The sequence below is a fragment of the Dromaius novaehollandiae genome, chromosome 18, assembly GCF_036370855.1.
Source record: "Dromaius novaehollandiae isolate bDroNov1 chromosome 18, bDroNov1.hap1, whole genome shotgun sequence".
NCBI lineage: Eukaryota > Metazoa > Chordata > Aves > Casuariiformes > Dromaiidae > Dromaius > Dromaius novaehollandiae.
Window position 1 is genome coordinate 8,412,104 of NC_088115.1, and position 25,164 is coordinate 8,437,267.

The 25,164-nt window shown below is 47.7% G+C and overlaps 1 protein-coding gene across 13 annotated transcripts; it reads left to right on the forward strand.

The window, feature by feature from the left end:
- The first annotated feature begins 467 nt into the window (after positions 1-467).
- Positions 468-25,018, forward strand: EXOC7 (exocyst complex component 7). 13 transcript variants are annotated; one of them, XM_026098931.2, is made up of 22 exons: positions 469-696; positions 1,411-1,476; positions 2,529-2,713; positions 3,387-3,492; positions 4,017-4,239; positions 6,886-7,053; positions 8,148-8,159; positions 13,162-13,254; positions 14,253-14,321; positions 15,678-15,823; positions 16,153-16,305; positions 16,941-17,039; positions 17,722-17,784; positions 18,116-18,182; positions 20,569-20,607; positions 21,656-21,721; positions 22,469-22,589; positions 23,019-23,114; positions 23,388-23,451; positions 23,995-24,036; positions 24,208-24,341; positions 24,766-25,018. In XM_026098931.2, the coding sequence occupies exons 1-22, from the start codon at positions 637-639 to the stop codon at positions 24,866-24,868; spliced, it is 2,175 nt and encodes a 724-aa protein (XP_025954716.1). In that variant the 5' UTR covers positions 469-636; the 3' UTR covers positions 24,869-25,018. The 13 variants fall into 13 exon arrangements, with proteins under 13 accessions (XP_064378632.1, XP_025954716.1, XP_025954717.1 ...); XM_064522562.1 differs by lacking the exon at positions 17,722-17,784 and having other exon boundaries at positions 468-696; XM_026098932.2 differs by lacking the exon at positions 8,148-8,159.
- The last annotated feature ends 146 nt before the right edge of the window (positions 25,019-25,164 follow it).

The following is a 25,164-nucleotide window of genomic DNA, read 5'->3' on the forward strand; positions in this document are numbered from 1 at the left end:
CCCCGGGACCGGCTCCTGGGTGCCTACGCTGCTCCTCGTTAGCAACGCTGGCTAATTGCCTATGGGCTGGGGCGAATGGGCCTGCTGTGCGGGCTGCAGCACTGGCAGCTCCCGGCTTTGGGAGTCCGGACTACAGCCATGAGGGGCCACGAGGGTGCGATCCAGGCGGGAGGAAGGAGAAGAGGGGCTGGCTGCCCGGTTTTGACCAAAGCATCAGCGCAGGAGCAGGAATTGGGGTTGGAGGGCTCGGGCTCAGCCAGGCCCTAACTGAGCGCGGTGGAACGCTGGGGACTGGGAGCCGGGCCCGCTCCCCACAGAAAGGCGGGGGCTGCACTGGGAACGCCCCGCGCCACTCCCAATATGGCTGCCCGGCCTTCCCGCCACTCTCAAGCTGGCCGCCAGGCAATGCGCACGCGTCATTTTACACACGGGGCCGATTGCGCATGCGCCCTGCTTCCCCTGCCCTTCCGGCCTCCCTTATATGAAGGCCACTCTCTAGATGGCGGGTGGCTCTAACGCGCATGCTTAGTGTGTCCTGCCGCTCCCAAGATGGCGTCACGCCGGTGACGGGGGGCGGAAGAGGGTGACCGCAGCGGCGTCTCTCGGCGGAGGGCGGCCGTGGCGCCCCGCGGCAGCATGATCCCCACCGAGGAGGTGTCGGCCCGCAGGAGGGAGATCGAGGGCAAGCTCAAGCAGGTGGGGCTGGGCCGGGGACCCGCCGTGGGCCTGGCTGGGGGCGCCGGGCCCGGGGTCCCTGCTCCTCGCCTAGGAGGGAGGCCTGGGTGCCCCCTCGGGGCTCGCAGGGTCCCCCCGGGACCCAGACGGCTCCCCCGGACCCCCCGGGGGACTCGGAGCTTCTGCCCCTGCCCGGGGACTCGGCCCTCCCTGTGGGCCCCTGCCCTTGGGGGCTGCTTGTAAACTGCCCCCCCCCCCGCCCCCCCAGATCTCTGGGCCTCAGTGACTCGAAACCAGCCCTCGGTGGTTGCTTCAGCTCGGGTTTATGCTGCCGCTGAAATTTGGTGCCCATAGAATACCCCCATTGCCTATAGAGCACCCAGGGAAATGTGCAGCCTAAATCAGGGCATCTCTGTCGTAAAAGTGTCAATTTTACATTGTGCTTTGACTGCGAAGCGCACTGCTAAGGTGTTGGGGCTCAGGGTATCGGAGGGAAATGTATAATCCTTAAAAACCTTGTTTGTTACGTGGTAGATCTCTCACCTTGGGTTAATTATCCCGATTTTTATTAAGAGGTGACATGTTAAAATGTGGCCTTACCATCAAATCAAGCATGGTTTGCTGTGGTGCTTAACAGGACTTGTAAAAACCCAGATGTATTGTTTGGTCCTGATCTTGTATGAGTTAAATGCTCAGTGTTAAGGATTGGAGACTATTTTTTCTTTCTAACAACAGGAAGAAGAAACTCTCTCCTTTGTCAAAGAGAGCCTTGAGAAAAGCGACCAGCTCACAAAAAACATGGTAAGGAGGACTGTGAAGTTCAGCCCTGATGTTGGGCCTGGGGCTGCTCTTTATTAGGAGGATCCCTTTCAAGGCTCTTGGTGTGCACATCTGAGATATGTAGAGGAAGACATTGTGTGCTTTGCAACTGTTTTAGGTTTCACTGGTGGGGCTAAGGGGGAGCTTGGTGAATCTTTCAATCCTGAGCTTCTCCCCTGAGATGAGCTGGGCTCAAATGAGCTGCTGGTCTCATCTCTTTACAGGCTGCCCTCCCTTGTGGGAAGAGGTATTAATAGACCCCAAACTGGATTGTGCAACAGCATCATGTTGTTGCTTCATAAAGGCAGGTCATGTTTGGAGTTTATTTTAGGAGTGTTTTGTATAAGAGGTAGAAAGTAACTACTGTGCTCTAATTAGTGCTGATGAGCCCTTAGCTAGCATTCTGTGTCCAGTTTTGGGCTCAGCATTTGAGGAAAGTCATAGAGGCACCACCTGAGAAGTTTGGAAAACACAGTATAGGAGCGCATCTTGAAAGAATTGTATTTTTGGCTAGAAAAGATGACAATTAGGCATTGTTTATGTGTCTACTGAGGTTTTCTACCCTTCAGAAGTGATATCACAGTATCTCTTAAAAAACAAATGCCAGTGATGCAAGAGGTGGTCAGAATGGTCATTCCTGTGCTTTTGTGTTGCACATCTGAGTTTTCAGTGTTATGGTATGGAGCAAAGTAGATGCTGGGTTCTGCTTTTGTTGCCCTTGTTACTTTGGGTACCTCCAGGCAGTTCTCGTGGATCTGTTTTCTACTGTCAAATAAAACTTTATTCTTGTTAGTACTGTCTTGATATGTTATTTGCATGTTTTCTGAATGTTTAATTCAAGATTGATCCATCTTTCAATGACAGATGATTTGTCTTGTAAGTTTTAATGGAAATTAGGACATGGCAAATTAGTAGAAGAACCAGAAGACAAGCTGGGACCTGAAGGTCCCTGGTTGCCCTGCTCTGACTGCTAACTTATCATGTGGATCCGTGTGGAAGGATGTCCTGAGCTCTGTTTCTCTCTTGGCATATAGGTTTCTATCCTGTCCTCTTTTGAAAGTCGTTTGATGAAGCTGGAGAACTCGATCATCCCTGTCCATAAACAGACAGAGAACCTGCAGCGCCTGCAGGAGAATGTGGAGAAGACCTTGTCCTGCTTGGATCATGTCATCAGTTACTACCATGTGGCTAAGGACACAGAGAAGATCATAAAGGAAGGGTGAGTTGAGCAGCCAGACCTTACTGGGGAGCTTCATCCTGTTGATCTTTTGGGACACAGGTAGGACCTGACTCCTCACACTCATCTTAGTGTTCCTTGTACCTCTCCCACCCTTTTTCCCAACCACCAGTCCCCCCAAAATCTTCTTGACTAGACTTCAGCAGTCCTCTGAGGGCAAAGCCTGTTCAGACTTTGTGCTGGTGTCCCTTCCAGGTTTTGTGCACATGCTCCCCCATGAAGATCCTGAGCATTGGTTGTTTCTCATCTTCCTTCTGTCCTTTTCCCAAAGATTCTTCATGCCCTGTCAATGTTGTCACCTCATTCAGAATAAGTTGAGCTGTTCTGGAGCCTGCTTTCAGTCTCCTGTAGGGTGTTGTGATGGCAGCTTCATCTGCCTTCCCCTTACGGTCTGGCTGGGAGAGGAAGGTAAGGCTGAGAGCTATGGGCTGCTGAGTGACCAGTACTTCTGCACTTGCTGCATGAGTTGGGTTTTCTGTTGTGGCACTGAGTGGAGGCAAAAGGAATCCCATGTTCTCCTGGTAGATGAAAAGGGAATTGAAGTTTTCCCTGATGTTTTCATCCTGAGTCTAGTCTGGTCCTTTCTTGATATCTTTATCTTCTTCCTTCAGTCCTTGGATCACTGTGGGTTTTTTTTTTTCCTCTCCCCTCACAGCCCCACTGGGAGGCTAGAAGAGTATTTGAATTGCATGGACAAAATCCAGAAGGCAGTGGAATACTTCCAGGACAACAATCCGGACAGCCCAGAGCTGAATCGTGTGGTAGGTCCTGAGTCTGAAACCTGGCAAGGGTGAGAGAGGGACAAACATTGCCCTGCAGCTTGCTGTCTTGCTGTGAGTGGCTGATGGGCTTGTTGCCTGGCAAAGGAGGTGTCTGGGCACAGCTGAAGGAATGGTTGCTTGGGCTTCTGCTGTGAACTCAGCAGCATTTCTGCTTGTGGCATTTTCTTTTTTTCATGTTTTGTGCCAGTAGGACTTTTGAAAGCGTATCTTGCATGTGTTGGACTTGATTGAACCTCCCTCTGAGTAGCTCTTGTCAGTCCTTTAACTGCTTGAGCAGAATGGGGAATCAGTTTCAATCCCACTTGAAGGCTGAGCAACTCCCAGGCATTTTTGTGTTTAATTCACTTTAAAAGTCTCTTAGTTACAAGCGTTGTTGGAGTTTGAAGCATGCAGCACTTTGCAGTGGTTAGGAATGCTGCAGAGAGTGATTGAGTGTTTTGACTTGTGAGTGACTGATGGCAGAAACCCTGTGTTTCTTCTATCCGTCTGCTGTTCTGTGCCAGAAATCCCTCTTTGAGAGGGGGAAGGAGTCGCTGGAATCGGAGTTTCGCAGCCTGATGACGCGACACACCAAGCCAGTCCCGCCCATTCTCATTCTGGACCTCATCAGTGGGGACGATGAAATGGAGACGCAGGAGGAGATGTCTCTGGAGCACCTCCCAGAAAGCGTCCTGCACGATATCATCCGTATTTCTGGCTGGCTAGTGGAAAATGGCAGGAATCAAGGTTGGTAGCATTGCATGTTGCTCCCTTGGAGAGCACTGACCCATTGGAGAGCTACAGCTGGTTATCACAAGTGGTTGAAAGCAAAAGTAGAGTGTTGAGAGTTGTTTGTGGCACTCTACAACTTTGCTTTGTAGATCACAGACCTGCAGCCATCAAGCCTGTGTTCAGGTGCTTCTGCAGCTAATAAGCCGTGAGTCACACTGCTGTTGGTAGCTAGCAGCACTAGCAAAACTGGTGACCGTCTTAATCGCGCTCATAAGTGAGTGGTTCAGTCACCTCTCCAGTGTGCTCTGTCAGTTGGACAGAATGATCTATTGGTAGACATGATCAGAGGCTGCATAGATAAAGCACAAATTATTTTAATGCGCAGTTGGTCCTACAGCAGAAGTCTGCAAGAGGAGTGTGTTGTTTAATCTGCACCTCTAGCACCTTCTGATGGACTGCAGCCACCTAGTGCCCAGCTATTACAAATGTGCAGAATGCACTGATCACTTATTCCCCATTTGGGAACTATTTGTGAACAGAACTTTTTGTATTAAATGTGACCACAGGGAAGGAAAACATCACAGAAGACTTCAGTCATTCTATGTCTCTCTTTCCTGTTCTGCAAAATCAAAATCAACCTACAGCTTTATACTCCTTTATTGACTTTTCCTTTTGGACTGAGTAATTCTGTGAACTCATTACAGGAAACCTGTACTCACATACATGCAAATACTGGAATTCTTCCCCACCTCAGATTTATCTCACTTCTGAGTGGGGTTTACTATGCTTACTGAGTATGGCAATCATCTTTAAGAGCTGCATAAGAATTTTTTTCACGATCAAAGGAGGCAACTCCAGCGCACATATTTTAGTTAGGCAGTTTGTATTCTGCTTTTGGACAACAAACACCAAAACTGATCCATTCTTGGTAGTGGTGGGCAGTTTGTGTGTGGTGGGAGGGCTTGGAGAATACTGCAGGGGAAGGAAGCCTGTTTTAGAAGAAAATAGGAGACTTTTTCCCTGCTATAACATGTAAATGGGGCAGCAGCTAAGCCTGCTGAGTGGGTAGGGGGACTGTAAGCTGGAGTCAAATGTAAGAGTGACTTAAAGGAAGGGCTCTGAGAGGACCTGGGTTGAAAGAGAGCTGGATTCAGAGTGGAATGATAGTATGCGGAAGGGAAGGGGATGGAGGAAGGGTGGTTGAGCAGGAGATGGGAAGGGAGACCAGTGTGATGAACCTAGGTTTATCAGCTCAAACCCCTAGAGGGTTGATCTGAAAGAAAGGCGTGGAGGTGGCTGAGCAGGGGGATGAAGCAGCCTTTCTCTTCTGGCACTTGAGGTGATAAAGAAGAGTTTGTTCAGGCCCTAAGGGGCCAGCCTGGCTGAGAGGGAAGGTTAAGGAGACGTTGGGGCAGGAGGTGGGGCAAACTAACAAAGGGCTGTGGTCTTCCACAGCTCTTGCCTTCAGCCTGTGTCCTCTTCTCCCTCCCCAGACTCTGTAGCCCATATCAAGCACTGTGTTGCTGCAGGCATGGGCATCTCTGGTGTCCCCAAAGGCAGCAGTGTGATTTGTCACCATGGGGTTGCATGGTTGCAGCTTGGGCTGGATAAGCAGTGAAGAGTGTAGTGCCCCGATCTGCTTCCTTTGAGAGCTGATGGGTATTTACTGTGGTACAAGTATAAACAGCCTGTATAAGGAGAAGCTGCAGTGCACAGGAGCCCAAAAAAGAAGGCTAAAGAGAGTAAACTAGCTCTTCCAGCAGCATAGTGTCTAGGGAAAGCTGTGTGGAGCAGTCACATGGAGGAGGAGATGACCAGTAGTAAGTACAGGGAAGTGAGCTGGGAAGAATCCGTAGGGATGACCACTAAAACTCAGTAATGGCTGGTGTGTCCTGACAGTGGTCCTTGTGGGCGCGCAAGTCAATTAAGTGCACGTGTGCTCTCTGCCTGCAGTGTAACTCGGAGACCTCTGTATCTGGTTCCTGAGCTTTTTATCCAGCTTTGCCCCGCGAGCAAGTTTCTTGGTGGTCTGCTGAGTTCCCACTGTCAGCTGATAACTTGTGGCTACATGAAGGGCAGGGAGCAACCACAGTCCTTCAGGAGCGTGAAAGATGTAACAAGGCACTTGACATCTTTTGAAGTCAAAGCTGACATCTCAGGGCTGTGTCAGGACAGGAAAGGTTTGCTCTGAGAATGGAGGACGCCCAGTGATTGTCTAGATTCTGCTTCAGACTTTGCAGTCTTTTGGGATGGTAGTTTGCATGTCTGCTCCAGTTTAACAATTGTGAAAAATGCCTGTCTCCTCTGTGCAAAGTTGTTCTTCTTTCCATCAAGTCTGTTTGTATTTTGGCTTCTTTCTGGGTTTGGCACGGTTGCATCTGGGGCTCTGCAGAACTCTGTGCAGGTCTATTTAATGCCTAGTGCAGTTACACTAGCAATTTGGTTCTGGCCAGGTCCTCTTGTGCCAGGTGCTATACAAACATAAAGTGATGTTCCCTTCCCAAAGATGTCCAGATGCCTAAAATAGGGAAAAACACTTATCGGGGATCCCACATCAATGCCAGTAAGTTGTCCTTGGGACAGCATGTTTCAGGAAAGGTTTGTTTTACTATACAGTGTTTGCTGCTTGCTTATAATCCTCTTTCTACCTTGTCTTCCTAGATTTCATGACTGTTTACTTCCAGATTCGATCTATCCAGCTGGACCGCTCCATCAAGGGTCTGAAAGACCATTTCCGTAAGAACAGCTCCTCCTCAGGGGTCCCATACTCCCCTGCCATTCAGAACAAAAGGAAGGACACCCCCACCAAAAAGCCCATCAAGAGACCAGGTGAGTCCCTGAAGTGGGGGGGTTGACTGTGCTGTGTATCATCTTGCCTGGGTATCAAATACACTTGTGCAGGCTTTCTCCCTGCTGAGCCAGCCTTTAGGCCTAAAAGATCCTTTCAGAGTAGGAGTAGGGGTGGGATTTAGGAGACAGGCACCTCTTCTCTGCACTGGATTCAGCACTGAGGTTATGGCTGTTTTCTGTCTCAATTTGTCAAGTCATCAGGTCTGCTCTCTGGGTGGATGTAAAGGGAGGAGAGAGTGCCTGTGCACAGGGAGAGAAGAGGCTTTTTAAATTAACGAGGACATCAGTAAAAAGAGACCTGAGAGGGCTATAAATGAATATGATTGGGAACATCTCAACGGGAACATCCTCAGCCTTGGAACGCAGAAGATAGTCTGTGCCACTGCAAAATGGAAAACTCAGACCTGATAAAACATGCCAATTTAAGTGCTAGTTTAGAGTAAATGATTATTGTACTAGGAAGCCAAGAACTCATCAGGAGTTGAAATGGGAAGTAGGTGCCTGTGGACATGATATCCCAAGTTGTCCTAATCAAACTTTGGAAAGGTTATTAAAGCTTGTGCTGCAGCCCATCTCTGAAAGAGATAGGAATGTGACTGGTGGGTTATTCGACCCCTCCTCATAATGGAGTTTTGCTGCTTTCTGTGCAGCCGGTGAGGCTGGTCACTCCCATCTGCTGCTCTAGCTGACGTGCCAGAGCCGAATTTGTCCTGCAGTTCCCCGTTCTCTGAAATGTGCCACCTGGTGGGAGCACAGCCGTAAGGAGAGTCAGCAAAAGACAGCACTTACCTTCCACAGCAGCATAGTGATGTTATCCCTCCATGTGTCACAGCACCCCGTTGTCTCCCCTTTAATGGTGATGAAAGTCAGAAAAATGTGGCGTTTTCCTGGCAAGTGCTCCCTCCCACCCCAGTAGTTTTCCCATGTTGTCTAAGTAGCTTTACCAGATTCAGGAAAAAAAAAACTTGAGATGCAGGCTGAGATGGGGAATGGATGGGATGGGGTAAGGGAGGAAAAGAAATATCCATTTTAATCGTGTTGTGTTTATTTTTATAACCTTGATGTGAATGCAGTCCTCATCCCAGGTAATGTGTGTCTATGTGTGCGTGTCCTAGCCCTGGTGCTCGCTCTTCACTTCTGCGTGCAGAGAGGCTTTGTTGGGTCCCTCCTTGCTGAAGCAGAGGGTGTGCCTGGGATATTTGGAAAGGGAGGTCTGCCTGAGGAAGGCTGTGATACCCAGAGATCGCTTCTCTGGGCTTTCTTAAATCTATGCCACTGCTGCTGTGCCCTAGAGCTGTTCCTGAGAGCTGATGTGCCAAACAATTGGTGAGTGCAGTGAATCCATGTCTTAAAGAATTTTTCCCTGTTGGTAGAGGCTTGCCTGGCAAAGGGATGTCTTGCTCCACGGAGCTTGGCTTTCCTCTGGAGTTCATGAGTGAGTTACTTGCCTAAGAATTTGCCCCCAGTATTAGAAGGCCTGTAGAGGGCAATATCCTCCTGCCAAGGAGAATTAATGGACTGCAGATTGAAAGAAAGCAATGTTTAACACTGCTCCGAAGCATGACAGCAGTCATTTGTGGTGAGCTTCTGAACAGTGGCCCTTGCCTGACAAGGTGATTCTAGCAGGTGAAAGTTATTTTTCTGTGGTTCAGTAGCTCTATTGGAAAGATGCCAGGTGGGGATCTGTAGTTGAGAGTTTTTGGCATAAGTTTGCTGGAGTCGTGGGAAACTCGAGTAGCAGATCCTGGCTTAGGATTTGGTCTGCAGTTTGCAGTTACTGCCAGACGCTGAGAAGATCCCTGGATTTTGATTGCTATGAAGTGGTCAGTAAATGTTTCCAACCCACCTGGCAAATAGAGACGTCTCCCCTATGCTCTAAGTTAGTCAGAGGTGGAGAGATGTTTTCATGGGTAGACTTTTAAAAAAAAAAAAAAAAAAAAAATTTTTTTTTTTTTTTTAATGAGCTTCAGATCTTGGATTCTCACGTAGAGAGTACAGAAAGGAGCCCACATGTCTGGAAAGCACAAGCATCTGTTCTCTACAGACAGGGCTCCTCCAATATCGATGCACATGGGCATCCAAAATTACTTTTCATTATGTCTCAACTCTAGATTTGTTAGGAGATCTTGGCCTCTTCCTGCTCAGCTTAATGGGAGTTTGTGAGATGTGCCTGGCAGCAGGCACAGAGCACAGTCTGAATGCACTTACACTCCCCTTCATACACTCTCAGCTCTGTATGTCGAATGATTTATTGGGGTATTGTCAATCTCAAGAAAAAGCAGTAGCTAATTTATCTCCAATCTCCTACGAATAAGGAGAGAGAACCAGACTGGAGCTGTTGAAGGACGGGAGTGGTAAAACTTCATACACCAGCCATCTCTTATAGGTACTAAATTGTGCAAAAGTGAAATGAAATAGAGAGGAGAAAAATAGTCTCCAAGCAGAGATTGGCCTGTTTTTCTGCGGTTCCATCAGCTTTCAAGGACAGCTCCCAAGGTGAAGGTCTAACAACTTCTGCACACTGCCATCATGGCCTTCTCCGTAGCAATATTTATCTGGTGGCATTTGATTCTCCTGATTTTAGCCTTTATTCAAATGTGGACAAAGACATTTTTCTGTGCTATTGCTTCAGGAAGTAAAATCAAGTCCCCCCACAAATTGTATTTCATACAAGGAGTTTCTTACTGTTCCAACAAGTAAGTTGATTTTCTTAATCCTCAAGGAAGAATATCCCAGTGCACACCCCAATGAACACTTCATCTGTTGCAAAGGATAAATAACAAACTAAATCTGCTGTGCTACAATGTTTTTACCTACAAAGCAAAGTGCAAGGGTAGTAGTAACTGAAGAGAAGGTGAGGTTTTGGGGACAGGGCAACAAGGCAGAAATCCCCAGGCACTAGGTTGGATTCTGGGGAATATATACACCATATCTGTGTATTGTTTCTGAGCACCCTTGTCTCCATAACTGTTTCATTTGTTGGTGTACCTTGTCCTTCCTCCCATCATTACAACATGCAGTTGCAAATCTGTAAGTGCTAGAGATACTTTTAAAGCAGCATCATCTCCTGTTGACTGAAACTTGCCAAAGCAAGTTGGACTGATAGAGAACTCTGTAGGCTTTTTTAAGCAGTTTTCTGCTTGAAATGTTAGCCGTCTGTCTCAGGGTACAAGTGTATTCAGATCCCCAAATCTTCTGTTGCAAACATCCGTCCATAAAATATTAAGGCAGTTCCTCTTTTCCGTGATGCCTCTAGACCCAGTGCTCTTCTGTTGGCTTGAAAGGAGCAGGTACCTCAAAGCTCTCTGGATTGTCAGAAGCTTGTGAAGGATAAGGCCATAAGAAACCATTAGGGGCACTCAGCCTGGTTTCTTACACAGAAAAGCCAGAGAGCTTCATCCAGTTTTGTACAGACTCCTGCTGTCAGTGCTCAAGAGAAGAGGATACGTTCTCCTTTTTAGTTAGAAAGCTGGCTAGTGGAAGAGGGAAACAGAACAACAATGAATTGGAAAACTGTGCCTCATACGTGCCTTAAAACCACTTTATTTAAGAATCAGGCTACAGGAGCAAAAGTGTCAGGAGATTTTTTTGGCTCTTGTCAAGCTGCAGGTGAGCCCTTTTCCTGCTAGCTTACTGCTCCAATTTGCCTAACAATGAGGTGCTGCTTCAGAGAAGGCTGTGGAGTCTTTGTGTGGCAGAATAAAGAGCCCGTTCCTGCTGCCCATATTGATCACTGCCTAGCTCGAATGAGATACTTTCATTAGTAGCTGAAATGTCATCCCATTTGGTTTGCAAGCTGCCTAATAGGGGAAAACAATCGTGGAACAAAAGCATTTGGTTTCCACTGGAATCCATTAAAGCCTAATTACAGTGCTAAGTACCAGGGATACAGCAGCACTGAAGTGATGCCGGTAAACACTTGGAGTGTGTCAGTGTAAACACAGGTAATTGTGCTTATGCAAATAAAATGCAGCAGAGACGTTGCAGCTCTGGTCGGAGAAGAAATCGGCAGGGCTGGGCTGTGGAGAGGTACACCGCATTCCTGTGAAATGAGATCCTGTTGACAGCAGTAGCAGTTGTCCTGTCTGCTTGGTTTTCAGGTTTTCAAACCAATTTACTTTATGTTTAAAAGCAAATGGGAAAGGTGAAAGAAACCTGGTAGATGAACAGTCTGTGGGTCAAGTTGCTGGGCATCAGCTGGGCGATGGTGACAGCAGTAATGAAGGGCTTAGTGCACATCTGCAGAGCTTGCTGTGGCCCTGCTCATGGCTGTTGCTTTCCTTGGAAGCATTTGCTGTTGTAGCCAAGCTCTCAAGGTTAGCTCTTAAGGCTTCCAAAAGCAGCTAAGATTAAGTGGGAGTGCTGGGTGTGAAAAGCATCAGGAAGCCTGGAAGAAGTCGCATAGCTCTCCTGTTTTGTCACTTGATAGGAACTAGGAGCAAATGCATCAGCACACCATGGTTGTGAGTCTTCCCACCTTCCAAGCTGTGGGTCTAGAGGGGAAGTTTCCTGCCAGATGAATGTGCCTTAAGGGCTTCCCCCGCCCCAAGTGGTTAAGAACACTTTGAACTGACAGAAGGAAACTTGCCAGTGAAATATCTTGCTTGAAGATCCATGTTCTGCTATTTAATAAGTGAAGCAGGCTAAGGCAACTTGGTAGTTTAATGAGAATCTCTCTCCAAAAAGCATTCTTGTCTTTTCCCATTAGAGATGCACTGCCTGGGGACCCGATATTTCCTTTTCCCTGCCCTATTTTCCTTTGTGGGGTGAAGCTCTTCCCCAACACCAGGTTGCTGTTCTGCAGTGTACACTTGGACTGCCCCTCAGGATAGCAGTCCTCAGCATATGGACAGGCAGCACTCATTTCCAGGCTGTGCTGTAGCTGACAGCATTGCTGGTGGAAGTCAGGGTTTGTGCATGTTTTGAAGTATTACTTTTAAGCAGAAGAACAATTCCTCATTTTGGCTGCATTGCTTTTACTTGCATCCTTTTTTGTTTACTCAATCCAGTTCTGTTTCATCTGGGTCTCTTATAGAAACTCCTTGTACCTTCCCAAAACTTTCCTTTCTCTGTTGCGCAGGCAGCATCAGGGCTCTGCTGTGGGAAGTGTCCATGTGCTTGTGATCGTTGTAGCTTGTTGCATAACCACTAACTTTTTTAACATGGAAACAGTGCTTAGTTTTTGGTTGTCACATTAATCCTTTGTTTTGTGCTTTCTAGCTGCATATCCGGTATCAGCTTTTGTTCAGTTCTGTCTGTTTTTTTGTTTGTTAAGTATAATTCTTTTAACTTGAGTGTTGTTTTTTTTTCCCCCCCATGGTTTTAAGTGATTTGCAGTTCCTTAGAAGAGAATTGTCTTAGAGATTAGGGTGCCTTTAATGAGAGCTAGATGTGGGTGGGCAAAATCCATCTGTTATTCCTGTAATGGAAATTGCTGCTGCAATTGCTCTCTTGAGCCCTGAGGTTATCACCCTTTTATTGCTTCCTGTAAAGCCAGAGATTATTCCTTGTCTTGGCTCCTGGGCTCCTGATGGATCTATATTGAGCATGCTCAGAAAATACCCCTCAGAAAGGGCACCTTTTCCTGCGGATCTAGCCAAAGAGCTGGAATTGTGGCTCTGGGAGCAGGCAGTGTATTGCTGGCTAGCAATAAGATTAGGCATACCACAAAGCCCTGCTTCCATGGCTCAGGGAAGGCAATAAGCCTTCCATGCTTGGATGCAGCATACTAGCTTAAATAAAATCATTACAGGGAAGGATGTCTTGTTGTTCTCCATCTCTGGTTACATCTTCTCACCCAGCCATATCACCTCACCAAACTGACTTGAATGCTCCCTGATTCCGTAGCGTTGATTGGAATTTGTGCTCCTTCTCAAAGAAGGAAAACATTCTGGAAGTGCCCTTGCATTGGCACGCTTGGACATCAGTTTGGGGTTTGCGTTCCTGTACTGAGCATGCTCATCAATGCCCAGTGTCCTCTTGCTGGGACATGGTGACTATTGCTGGTGGAGGGCTGGTGTTCTGGTTTTGTTTTCTTTCGCTCATTTTCTAGGTCTTCTTGTCTCTTCTCTCTGGCTCTGGTGACAGGCACGATCCGGAAGGCTCAGAACCTTCTGAAACAGTACTCTCAGCATGGTCTAGATGGGAAAAAGGGGGCCTCTAACCTCATTCCTATGGAAGGTAATCACAGCTCTAGCTACTTCACCCTTGAGCTTCTCTGTGTATCAGCCTTGCTTTTCCAGGAGGGGCTTCCATTAGCCCAGTGCTCGGTGGACAGCAGCAGATAGAGCAGTCCTTGGGGAACCAGGGAGACGCTGGAGGCCCAAAGCAGTTCTCTGAACTGAGTGTCTGAGTTTCGAAGCATCTGTAGACATGAGCGCAGATAAAGGAATCTTGCCTTAAAGCAGTCAATCTACCACAGCCACCTGGGCTAATGGAAGCTCTGTTCTGCTCTGGTGACATCTGCCTTTGGTGTTTCTGCTCTTTTTTCCTTTTGCCTGGACTTCGAGACCTTCAATTTCCTAGTGACCTTTCCAAACCTGATGCAGAAGTGTCAGAACACAGCTAGCCCAATGCGCCACTGCCTGTACATCTTCCCGTTGAATACCTGCCTAAACGATCGGGATCTCCTCCTGTATTCCGATCTCCTCTGCTCAGAGAGGTTGTTCCAGGTAGGGAAGAAGAGAGGTCACTTGCTTCAAAGTGTCTGTGAGACCTTTTCACCTCCTCCTACATCTTCATCTGATGTAGATCTCCTCAGTGCCTATATTGTAGTCTGCTGAATCCTAGATGGCAACTGTCATCAGTTACAGGAGAAAAAAATTCAACAGTGTTGAGCTGGAGAAGGGCTTTGAGTTTGGACTTGTAATGATTGTAGGTACAAACTGGTCTTCTGGTACCTGCTGTCCCATTCAGAGCTTATGCCAAGAGTTCCAAGGGACAGCTGTGGCACAGCAAAATGATTTGTTCACACTTCTCATCAGGTTTCGAAAGGCTGCAACTGCTACATAACCCAACAAAGGGATTTGGTTAGGTAGCATTCCCAGGATTACGTAGAAAAGTGTCCATCAGACCAAATAAGCCAAGCTTGAAGTGGCTTCCAGCCAGTGTGAGCATCCATGCTGTAACCACCCTGGATAAATTGCGCCTTCTGTTTGTGCCGGCTGACATCTCACTAGGTCATGAGCATGATTTACGAGTTAAACACCTTTCCGATACCCTGAGCGACAAGCATGGGCCAGCTGCTGGTAAGTACCACGTTGTCACTTCATAACAAGCTGGCTAACATCCCTTCTTTTTAGCATGTTTCACAGTAGTTTTGTGGCCAGTGGCTGTTTATTTGTGTGGGCAGTCCTGGAGCATGGGCCTTCTCTGGCTATGAAGCTCTGGCTCTTCTCAATAGAATTCACTCCTACTAATCACACACACCGCACGCCCTCAAACAGGGGACCCCAGCTTTGTCAAAGCAAAGACTGGCAGCCACCATGCTGAGGGGCTGTTTCCTGTTGGCAGCTGCTGGCTTGTTTGGTTCTGAAATGAAGTGAGCAGGGGAGGGATCACATGTGGCATGTAATACGATGGGCCTCTTGCCACTGCAGGCCGTGCTTTTAAAATCCTGAGACATGTTTGTGTGTCACCTGCTGACTGTAACTTTTAAAAGGTCATCCTGAGGGGCCTGTGAGTGTAGGGAAGCATTTGTTCTTTCTGCATCAAAAGTTGCAGATCCTGCTGGGAAGAGGAAAGCAGCAGCAGCCCATAGCTTAGAGAAGGCCTCTCTGTGCCTATTTTTGTTGCTCTGTGGCGGTTACTGCCAGGCTCTGAATAATGCAGGATGCGAGTCCATTTGTGTCCATCCTGCTGATGCATCCAGCTAGTGGTTGGCATGAGTTAGTGTGTGCCCTTACATCTTGCCAGCACTTCTCATGCCTACCAGGTGGGTTTCTTGCTGGATCTGTCTGACACACTCAATACCAGCACTTGAATCTTTGCATTTGTATACAGCACTGTGTGGCAGATACCTAACAGTGCTGATATGCCTGCTTTACAGGATTTAAATGTTCATCCGCCTGTTTTTCATTTTTGGTTACTACCTGTGGGAAGAGGCTGCCTTCCAGGAGAGCCTTGATTTCCCAGAAATGTTGATGCAAAATGGCAGACCTTCATCTGCATGACAGACGGAGATAAGGAATTCTAAAAATACAACCATAGATGTTGAATAATTCACCTCAAGCTTTACCTATTTTAGTACTGTTTGTTCAAGCCCTTGATTAAATTTGAGCTTTGTCCCAGAAATAAAGAGCTCCAACCATACCTCCTGTCATGATGCTGGAAATTGCTGGTGATGTCCTGATGTGCCCGTTTGCCAAACTGCTGATGGCTTTGTGTGCCTCCTGTGGATATGCACAGCTTTCCATGCATAAACCCGGGGGCAGGCCTGGTGAGAATATAGATCATGGTCTTGTGCCAGAATGGGTGCAAAGGCAGTATTGCCTGTTCCAGAAGAACCCTGTGCTCTTTGTGTAAACCAAGGCCTTGGAGTGAGCAGAGCTGCTGGAAGCTCAGTGTGAATTTGGCTGTCTCTTAAAGCCATCTTGCCTCCACAGGCAGAGATGACGTGTTCGACATCGAGATAGATGCGTACATCCACTGTGTTAGTGCCTTTGTCAAACTGGCCCAGAGTGAATACCAGCTCCTGACAGAAATCGTCCCAGAGCACCACCAGAAGAAGACCTTTGATTCCCTCATCCAGGTCAGTTGTGTCTTTCATCTTGGCTGCTCTTGTGAAGGATCTACACAAATTCTTTTTCCCTTCCTCTTCATTGTGAGGACATGGTCTCAACCACCTACTGTGGGTGTCCAAGAGCACCACCTCTGCTAGGGTTGTCCTCCGGAAACTGTTCAGTAAACTGAGGCAGTGACCCTGGAGAACATGTGCTCCGAGTCGCTCCCCTTGCCATGTGGGGTATCACTGATGACCTGTCAGCTAAATTGCCATCCTTAACAGGTGTCCTGATCCCGTATTATGCTACCTGAGCAAAAGTCACACTGCTTCTTTCTGACTGTCTGGCTTTGTTGCAGGAATCATTAGATAACTTGATCATGGAGGGGGATAACATTGTCTCAGCAGCCCGGAAAGCCATCATACGACACGACTATTCGGCTGTGCTCACCATCTTCCCTGTCCTCAAGCACCTCAAGCAGATGAAGCCAGAGTTTGATCAGGTCTTGCAGGTAAGCGTGATGGAGTTAGAGAGGGTCCTATGGCTCAGGCTGTCTGGAACACTTAGTTGAAAGCAGTGGTAACAGTAGCTTTGAAGGCATGCTGACTGTCTTCCAGCATGGACTGGGAGCGACATGTGCAGCATGCTTCCTCCTGGGATGCTGGGCCAGCCTATTTCTCTCAGCAGCAGTTCTCTCCAGTTGAAGTGATGACCTGGTGATGGACTGTCTGGGTTATTCTGCTGTACCCATGCCCTCTGAGGTGTTTTATCTCTGACAATGTTGAGCTCAGTTTAGATGATGCTTGTTGATACCTGGAAGATCAGCTGCTCTGAGAAGTCTAGCAGGTGCCTGCACAGGTTTTACAGGTAACAAATAATGGCATCCAGGTTTAGCAAGGCTTCTCTTCATCTGCCTCCAGCTGAAGCTCATGACTGTGATATACCAGCCTTCTGTATTGGGTACTGCAGAGGGGGCACAGCATTTTCCCTTGCTGGCTGTCTGAAGAATGCAGGATTTCACTCACTGTTGATGATGCTGTAAATAATCTCCTGGCATGGGGGAAAGAGTGAGATGCTGGGGTGGGTGGTAGGTGCCAAATGAGAGAGATTATTCACTTTCTCTGATCTGTTATGGGACTGTTCCAGGGAACCGCAGCAGGCACAAAGAACAAACTGCCAGGGCTGATCACTTCAATGGAGACCACTGGTGCAAAGGCACTGGAAGAGTTTGCAGACAACATTAAGGTAGGATTCCCCTCACTGTTCTCTCTAGCAAGGCCAGCTGGTTTGGAAGAGGGTTTTTGTGAGCAGAGCCCCTAGTTCAGCTTCCTGCTTTCAACAAGACCATGTTTTTTTCTGACTCTGAAGCAGGGCTATGCTTGCTGGATACTGATTTGAAATCCAGGAGGAAAATCCTTGCTTTGTGCCCCTGGCTTCCAATGTGCTTATAATTAAACAGAGGGCTTTGCCTAAGACCCTCAACAGGCATCCTACAGATCAGTTGACATGGACTTCCAGGCCTCTGCAGATGTTAAGTCAATGTCTGAGACTTTAATCCTATTTTAAAAAAGAAAGGAAAATTGCTGAGTGTAAAAAGTTTTGCTGGACTCACTTTAAACTCTGTCAGCATAAGGTTGGGGTCAGTGAATACACTGCCCAGCCAGCAAACGGAACTTCCGATGGTGACACGCAGAGCAAAGCCCCCGTGGTCCTGAGCAGCTGGTGGCTGGTACTTAGGAGCTGTGGTTTCTGAGTGCCAGAAGATGGCACTGTGAGTGCTGGGACTGAGGATACTGAGAGAGGCTGTGTAAACAAGCCTGCACTCACTTGCAGTAGTTATTTTACACGCGGGAGGGGGTTTTGTTTGGTTGTTTTTTCTTCTCCTTCTTACACACTTGCTTTATGTGTGTTTTCGTTACTTCCTTAGAATGATCCAGACAAGGAATATAACATGCCAAAAGACGGGACAGTTCACGAGCTCACCAGCAATGTATGTGAGAATGGTTTGAACTACCCCTTCTTTAAAATCCACTCTTCAGAGGCTGGTTTTGACAAGAGCAGTAGGGAAATTTCTTGCCTTAAATTAAGGTGTATTGGTATTGAAAGGGAGATTAACTGGCCTGCACTAAGACAGTAGCTAGTTACCCTCGCTAAGCTGTGATGTGACTGTGTGAGTAAAACCAAACATCTCAAGGGAGTGTTGTGGTTTATTTCTTGAAGGCTTTTGGATATGGTGGGACACGTGATCCTTCATAGTCCTTATTAGCAGAGCGTAGGAGACCCAGTGCCAGTTGCTGCTAACTTCTCCCTGTCTCTTCTAGGCCATTCTCTTCCTACAGCAGTTGTTGGATTTCCAGGAGACAGCAGGTGCCATGCTGGCATCTCAAGGTACATGCATGGGGCTTGTTTGGGCATGCAGTTCCTTCCCCAAATTGTCTGAAGGTTTTCCGTAAAAAGATCAAACTTCAACACGCACTGTGAGCCTGTTCTCCTCCTGTCCTTTGCCTTGTGGTTTGTCTTGCCCTCCAATCTGCCATGACCACGTAGATGGTTACCTGGAGATCGCCAAGGGGTGCAGAGTTTCTCTGCTGGCCTGCCAGGCTTGCTCCCACCAGGTACTCTGTGGATGGTGTTTGTTGCTAATGTGCACTGTAGTGTCAAGAGAGGGTGCCTCAGCCATTTAACCTCAAAACAGTCATGGAGGATTGGTCCAGTCTCAGTGTGGGAGTGAGGATGGCTGGTCCAGATGAGTTACCTGTAATTAGGCTGTGTGGTGATGAATTGCCTTCTCTCCCTGCCACATCCTCTATTCAGAGTAGCAAGAATATTCTCCTCAGCATCCAGCCATGGTCCAGCTGTGACTCATGAGCTGTTCATGTGCCATATGCCTTAACAGAGTGACCAGTTCTAGCTGGGCTCCCCAGGATGCCAAAGAAACTAGTTCCAGAGAGATATAAATGGATCAGAAGCTCAGACCTGCTGCCTAATGTACCAGGATACTGCTCCTGCACATCGGCTGCAGCATGATTTCTTGGTGCTGTGCAGAGCAGCAGCTCCCACCTCTGTAGTAAACCCTCAGCCTTGGTAGATCTTATGCTTTCACCTAGAGAGGCTGGAATAAAGCAAGTTGGAGAGCCTGAGATTCAGGGGGCAAGGAGGCCTGAGTGGGCAAGGAGGCTGGCATTTGGAGAGAGCTAGGGGAGTGCCTTAGGAGCCAGGGAAGGGGGAAGCTCACAGCTGCCTCAAGACTTCTAAATGCACTTTCTGCTTGGAAAACTTGGCCAGCTGTGGGCTAACTAGAATGCGTCTCTGCCTCTTGCCACATCTCTAGCAGCTGCCACGTGTGCTCTCCACCTGCAAGCTCAGTGTGCTCAGAGCCACTGTGGCCTCGACTCTCCTTGGCCAAAGAGAGAATCTGAATTTTCTCTTAGGGAAATGGACCATTTCCGATGTGCTTACCTGAATGGTGAGGCCAGCACTACCATTTCAAAGACTTGAACTGCTGTCATGCAACAGAAGTCTGTCATAGGGGCTGATTAAAAAGGTAGTGTAGGCTTTCTTTTTGTATTGGTCATATAACAAAATGTCAGGGACGTGGTCTTGCCATTTTCTCTTGTGGCTAATTGTCCCATCAGGTATAGAGGGATCTGGCTGGGTAAAGACAGCTTGAGGGGGAAAAATGCCTCTTTGTAGTCTGCTCAATTATTTAAGTGTGAGGTCAGTGTAATTATAACTGATCTGGTAACTTAGGCTGACATTTAGTACCTCTGAGCCATGTATGAGGTGACCCACAGTCCTAGTATTGTAAATCCTACTCTCTCCATCTGCAGTTTGGCCTTCGGGACCATCGGATGCCAGACGCTCCCTGCTCTGTGCCAGTGGTGGTTTCTCATGCAGAAACAGCTCTGTTGCTCCTTCCAAAAGCCTGGTTCAGCACAGGACACGGATACAGGGCAAAGCTGTTTGTTGCATTATGTCTCATTCTGAGTTATGCACTGGATGCTGAATATTGACTGAGCTGTGGTTTCTGTGGAGCCATGGGTCTAATGTCACCCTAGACCAAACATCATCCGACCAGAGGTGATTATATCAGCAGAGCTCAGGGGGAGAGTCACTTCTGACCAGTAGAGGCATCTGCTTTCGGATGCCGAATTGCCCCCATGGCAGCTTCTGGTCACTAGGTCAGATGTGGATGTCTAGAGTTAGGTTAGATAATTCTTGTAGCTATCCCAAGTGATTAGGTGGGAAATCCACACGTCTTTCTCTGCAATGTTCCCCTCAAGTGGCAACAAAAGCAGAGCAGATGAACGCAGTGGGTCCAACCAGTCACTTGCTGCCTGCTGAGCAGTTTCCATGTAGGCTCTGTAGGCCCTGTATTGCCATGAGGAGATGCTAAGGCACCAGAAAGGTGCAGGGGGCTGTGTTGCTCATTTCAAGGAGCAGCTGAACTGCTGCTGTGAAGCAAGGGGAGGCTTTTCCTTGTCTTGAAAGCAGGTTTGAACTGACATGGAGTGAGGCATCTTGCTGTATATAAACAATGTCATGTGAATGTCTCTAGCAGGGGAAGGAGGTTATAGACCTGGCCTTTTCTACATCATCTCCAGCTCCATCCGTGGCCTTGGAGGGACTCCTGCCTGCTTTTCTGTGTGGCTGCTCTGTGTTAATATCTGCTTTGTTCTTGAAGGGATGGTGGTCTCTAACCTGTCTTTTTGCACTTTGCATTTCTTTCTCTCCTCCCTCCCCTTTTCTCTCTGCTCTGCCTTAATCTTTGTAGTTCTTGGGGACACATACAATATTCCTTTAGATCCCAGAGGTAAGCAAACTTACCTACATGTACCTGTTCATATTGCCTTGGACTCTGGTGATGTATGTTAATCCTTTATCCTGTATGAGTGGTAAATAAACCAACACATAATTGAGAAGTAAAAAGGGTAAGTAACTCTTGCCAGTGGTCTGGAGAAAATAGGGAGGGCTTGTCACCTGTAGACAATCAGGGATGCCCTGTGAGCTGAAACAGGCTGAAGACACTGTCATGGCATTGAATCTGTTTGGCACACATAGCAAATTGGCCCAGCTGGTATCACACCTTGTGCTATGTGTGCTCAGCTCTTTATGGTCCAACTCCTAGCAACAGGAGCCTCAGTCTTCCCATGGGGTGCTTATGAACTTGGACCACCCAAACTAGGCCTAGCTGCCTAATTCCTTGGAAGGGAAGGAGGGGATATCTGCCCTGTGTGTCCTGTGGGACCCAAGGCCACATGCCCTTGAGGGCAGGAAGCCATCTCTCACACACAGACAGAGGAACCTGTGCCAGCCGAAAGTCATTGCTTGCGTGGGCAGGCTCCTGTGCTGGCACAGTCCCTTGTGCTGATCAGGGCAGGCCCCTATCAGTAACCATGGGGGTGGCTGAAACTTTCCAGAGCCCTTCAGCTTGTTTCAATTACTGTTGTGTGCCTGCAGCCAACAGCTTCAGCTCATCTGTTTTCTAATTGCAGTTTTCTAGTGCTTTAAAAAGCCCTTTTCAGGTGGGACAGAATGATGGGGAGGATGTGTTTAATGGCTCAATTTCTGATCAAGAGGATATCCTCTGAGCTGTAGGAAGGAAGGGAGAGATTTCTGCTGGAGTATCCAGCACTCGAGGCAGATAAAGGATCATGGGGTGCAGAGCTTTTCCACCCTCACCCTGGATAATCTGCTGACAATCAGCATTGAAGGAGGGAGCTAATTTTGCTGTTGACAGGAGCTCTGCACTAAATCCATAGCAACAAGGAAGTAGCTTGTTAGAATAAAGACAGGCTGACCACAGATATACTCCCCTTCTCCATGGCATTTTAACTGGTATAAGGCTCTTTTCTTTTCAGAGACCAGCTCTTCAGCTAGTAGCTATAGTTCAGAGTTCAGCAGACGGCTATTGAGCACCTATATCTGTGAGTATTGTGCACACCTTCCCCTTTCTGCTCCATCAGCTGTTCTTTACTTGGCATGTTCTTGGCTGAAGAGCACAAGCTGTGTCTCCTACTGGCCATGATTGAGTTGGAATCTGGTGGGAAGGATGCAGGAAAAAAGGCTGGACTGGAAACTTGGGACCGTTACAATTAGACAGGACAAAGCACAGTGCAGCAGTTCCCTGTGCTGCAGAACTGTTATCGTCAGCTGGCACAAGCCATCTTCACACTGCACTTTGTGCTTTCAACCTGGTAAGGGTTCCCCACTGCTGAAGTGGCTCTGTTTTTTTTTAAAAAAAAAATCCTGTATTCAGTAGTGGGATGGTCACAGGAGTTCATGGCATCACTCCTTGTGATGATCTGTTACGACAGTGGTCAGGTCCCTCAACTTCTTGGAGACCCCACTCTGTGGTGTACTCGGGCTGAGTCTGATCACCCATGTTGGACCTGGGACTTGTGCCTTTACTGCAACAGATTGAGAACTGATTCACAGGGAGGTTTTGGTTACCTGATGAGGAAAAATCTGCGTAGGGCTTGTAAGCTTTTTAAATACCCATGACTATACTTTCATTTGTATGTGCCATTGGGATTATGCGCTGTTTCTTTGTCAGTTCAGCAATACTTCAGGGTGATACTAGAGTGCCACAGTACTACAGGGCACTCAGTTAGGGTTGCCAGTAATGACAAATCTAAGTGCAAATCTTCTGTCATGTGTTTTTCCTGTTTAAGGCAAAGTGCTGGGGAACTTGCAGCTTAACCTTCTTAGTAAATCCAAGGTTTATGAAGACCCAGCTTTGAGTGCCATTTTTCTGCATAACAACTACAACTACATCCTGAAATCTCTGGAGAAGTAAGTGTGTATCCAGGCAAATTTTCCTGAAGTCCGGCCAGATTCTTATCACAGTAAGCACTCTTTTGGAGTGTGGCTCTGATACAGAGTATGTTTATTTGCTGGCCTGTCTCTTCTCTGCTTTCTTCTATTCTTGAAGCAGCCCTTTTGAAGCCTTTGCCCTACTATAAATGTTACGTTACGTGAGGGTGGAAGATAAAAGCGGCAGAGATGCCTTAGGTTGCAGAGAATCCTTTGATCCCAGGAGGGCACGGCTTTGGAAAGTTGCTTGGAGTAGCTTCTGTTTCCTGGCTTGTGCTTTTCAAGGTCCCCTTTATTGTAAAGGGTGCAAAAGATCTTGTTGATAGGGCTTGAAATGTGGCCATCCTGCTAGCAGCCCTGAGAACAGTTGGCTCTTGTGCCTCCTCAGGTTTTCTGTTCTTCTTTCAGGTCTGAGCTGATCCAGTTGGTGGCTGTGACACAGAAGACAGCAGAGAGATCTTACCGGGAGCTCATTGAACAGCAGATCCAGACTTACCAGCGCAGGTCTGGTGGCATCCTGTGCTCTTCCCTTTGCCTTTGTTGCAGTTTGAGAGCTCCTTGGGAGATTCATGGTCAGTGCTGCTGGAGTGGTGGGAGGGATTAGCCTAAAACAGGACAGCCAGTATCATGGTTCCCAAGTGACTGATATAACTGGGAGAGTGGTTGCTGTGGACAGGTGTGGTGTCTGCAGTGGCCTTTGGGTTGTGGGCGAGGACACAGGTGTTCTGGTGACTAACTCCTTCTCTTTGCCTCTTTCCTGATTCATTTCCAATGCAGCTGGTTGAAGGTGACAGATTACATTTTGGAGAGAAATCTGCCTGTCTTTCAACCAGGTGTGAAGGTGAGAAGATAGACAAGGATGTTTTTGAGATGATAGAAATTGCCAGAATTATCCTGCTGCTTGTATTTAGAAATCCTCAGAGATCTTCTCTATCTCATACCAGTATTGCTCTGCAGAGTAAATACTGTGGCTGGAACAAGACAGAGCAGCATCGACTTCTAATCTCCCCTGCCCCAGATTCATGCAAGTCTTTTCATCTCTGCCTCCATTCTCATCTTTTTACCTGAATAAATGCTGCTATTTTGGGTTTGCAAAATCCTGAGCCCTTCCCTTAGAAAGGGCTCAAAGCATAAAGAAGTCTATTTTTACGTCTGTTCTGGCGGAAAATTACTCTCTTTAAATCTACTTCAGATGAAAGCCAGTCACTGAATGTAGGATGTGCTGCTCACTGCAGCTTTCTCTCATTCCTGCTTTAGGAGAGGCAATTTGGTCCAAGCAGGTAGGGAGGTATCACTTAGGTTGGATGGGGATTTGGAGAGCAAATGGCGATCTTGAAATTTATTTCTGTAATCTTAAGTGAAATCCTTTCCCTCCTTGTTGCAGCTTAAGGATAAGGAGAGGCAGATGATAAAGGAGCGCTTTAAGGTAAGGAGGCCTTGAATGGCAGAAGAACATCCCCTTGGTGGTCAGTACAGTCTAACAGGGTTAGACCAAAGGTCTGTCTAATGGTAGTCAGCAGTGGAGGGAAAGACCATCAGACTCAGTAGAGAGCCTTGACTACGGGAGAGGATGTTCACTGTGTTCCATTTTGAACAGGGTTTTAACGATGGGCTGGAGGAGCTGTGTAAGATCCAGAAGGCCTGGGCCATCCCAGATGTGGAGCAACGGGACAAAATCCGCCGGGCGCAGAAAACAATTGTAAAAGAGACCTATGGTGCCTTCTTGAACAGGTGACACCCCTTTGCAACATTCACTGAGGTCTTTGGGGCCCAGAGTAGCCAGGCAGAGCTGAGGCACTTTCCTGCAGCCCTGTATCTCACACTAGAACATCCCAAGCTGCTCTCAACTAGTTGTGGGTATCTGCAATCACCTTCATTCTCATTCGATGTGAAATGGGTGCTCTAGCTAGCACGGTGTTCTGAGCCACCCTGGGGTGTTTGCGTAAACCTCATGAGACCCACTGTAACTAGGTCACTTGCTCCCTACCAGATACCCTGTGAGGTTCAAGTGGGATGTGCTGGAGTGGAGCTGTTTTCTCTGGCAGACGAGGGATATAGGTGGGAGCAGTCTTTCTCCATATGGAGAATGTGAGGCAGAGGGTGTCTCCTGCTCAGTTTCTACTGCTTGTCACCCAGGGGTTGTCTCACTTTGCAGATACGGCAACGTGCCCTTCACCAAGAACCCTGAGAAGTACATCAAATACCAGGTTGACCAGGTAGGCGAGATGATTGAGAAGCTGTTTGACACATCAGCATAAATCCAGCTGTCTTGTACCCTCTAGCTGACAAGTACAAGGCAGCACTTTCTCAGCAACCTTTGGGACTCCCTTTCCTTCTGCCCTGCCCCATTGTTGTGGGCAGGGTGTTATACTTGTATTTATGATTTATAAACATGTGGAAGCACTGTCTCCTGGTTGTCCTTGCCTTCTTCCATGGGTCTCGAGCAAAGACTCCAGATGCCCACTGCAGCACTGTCTTGAGATCTTACGTTTGCACATCTTCAGGCCTGTGTGTAAGTGTGCATGCTTTGATACGTAGTCAAGATGGGCGAGTG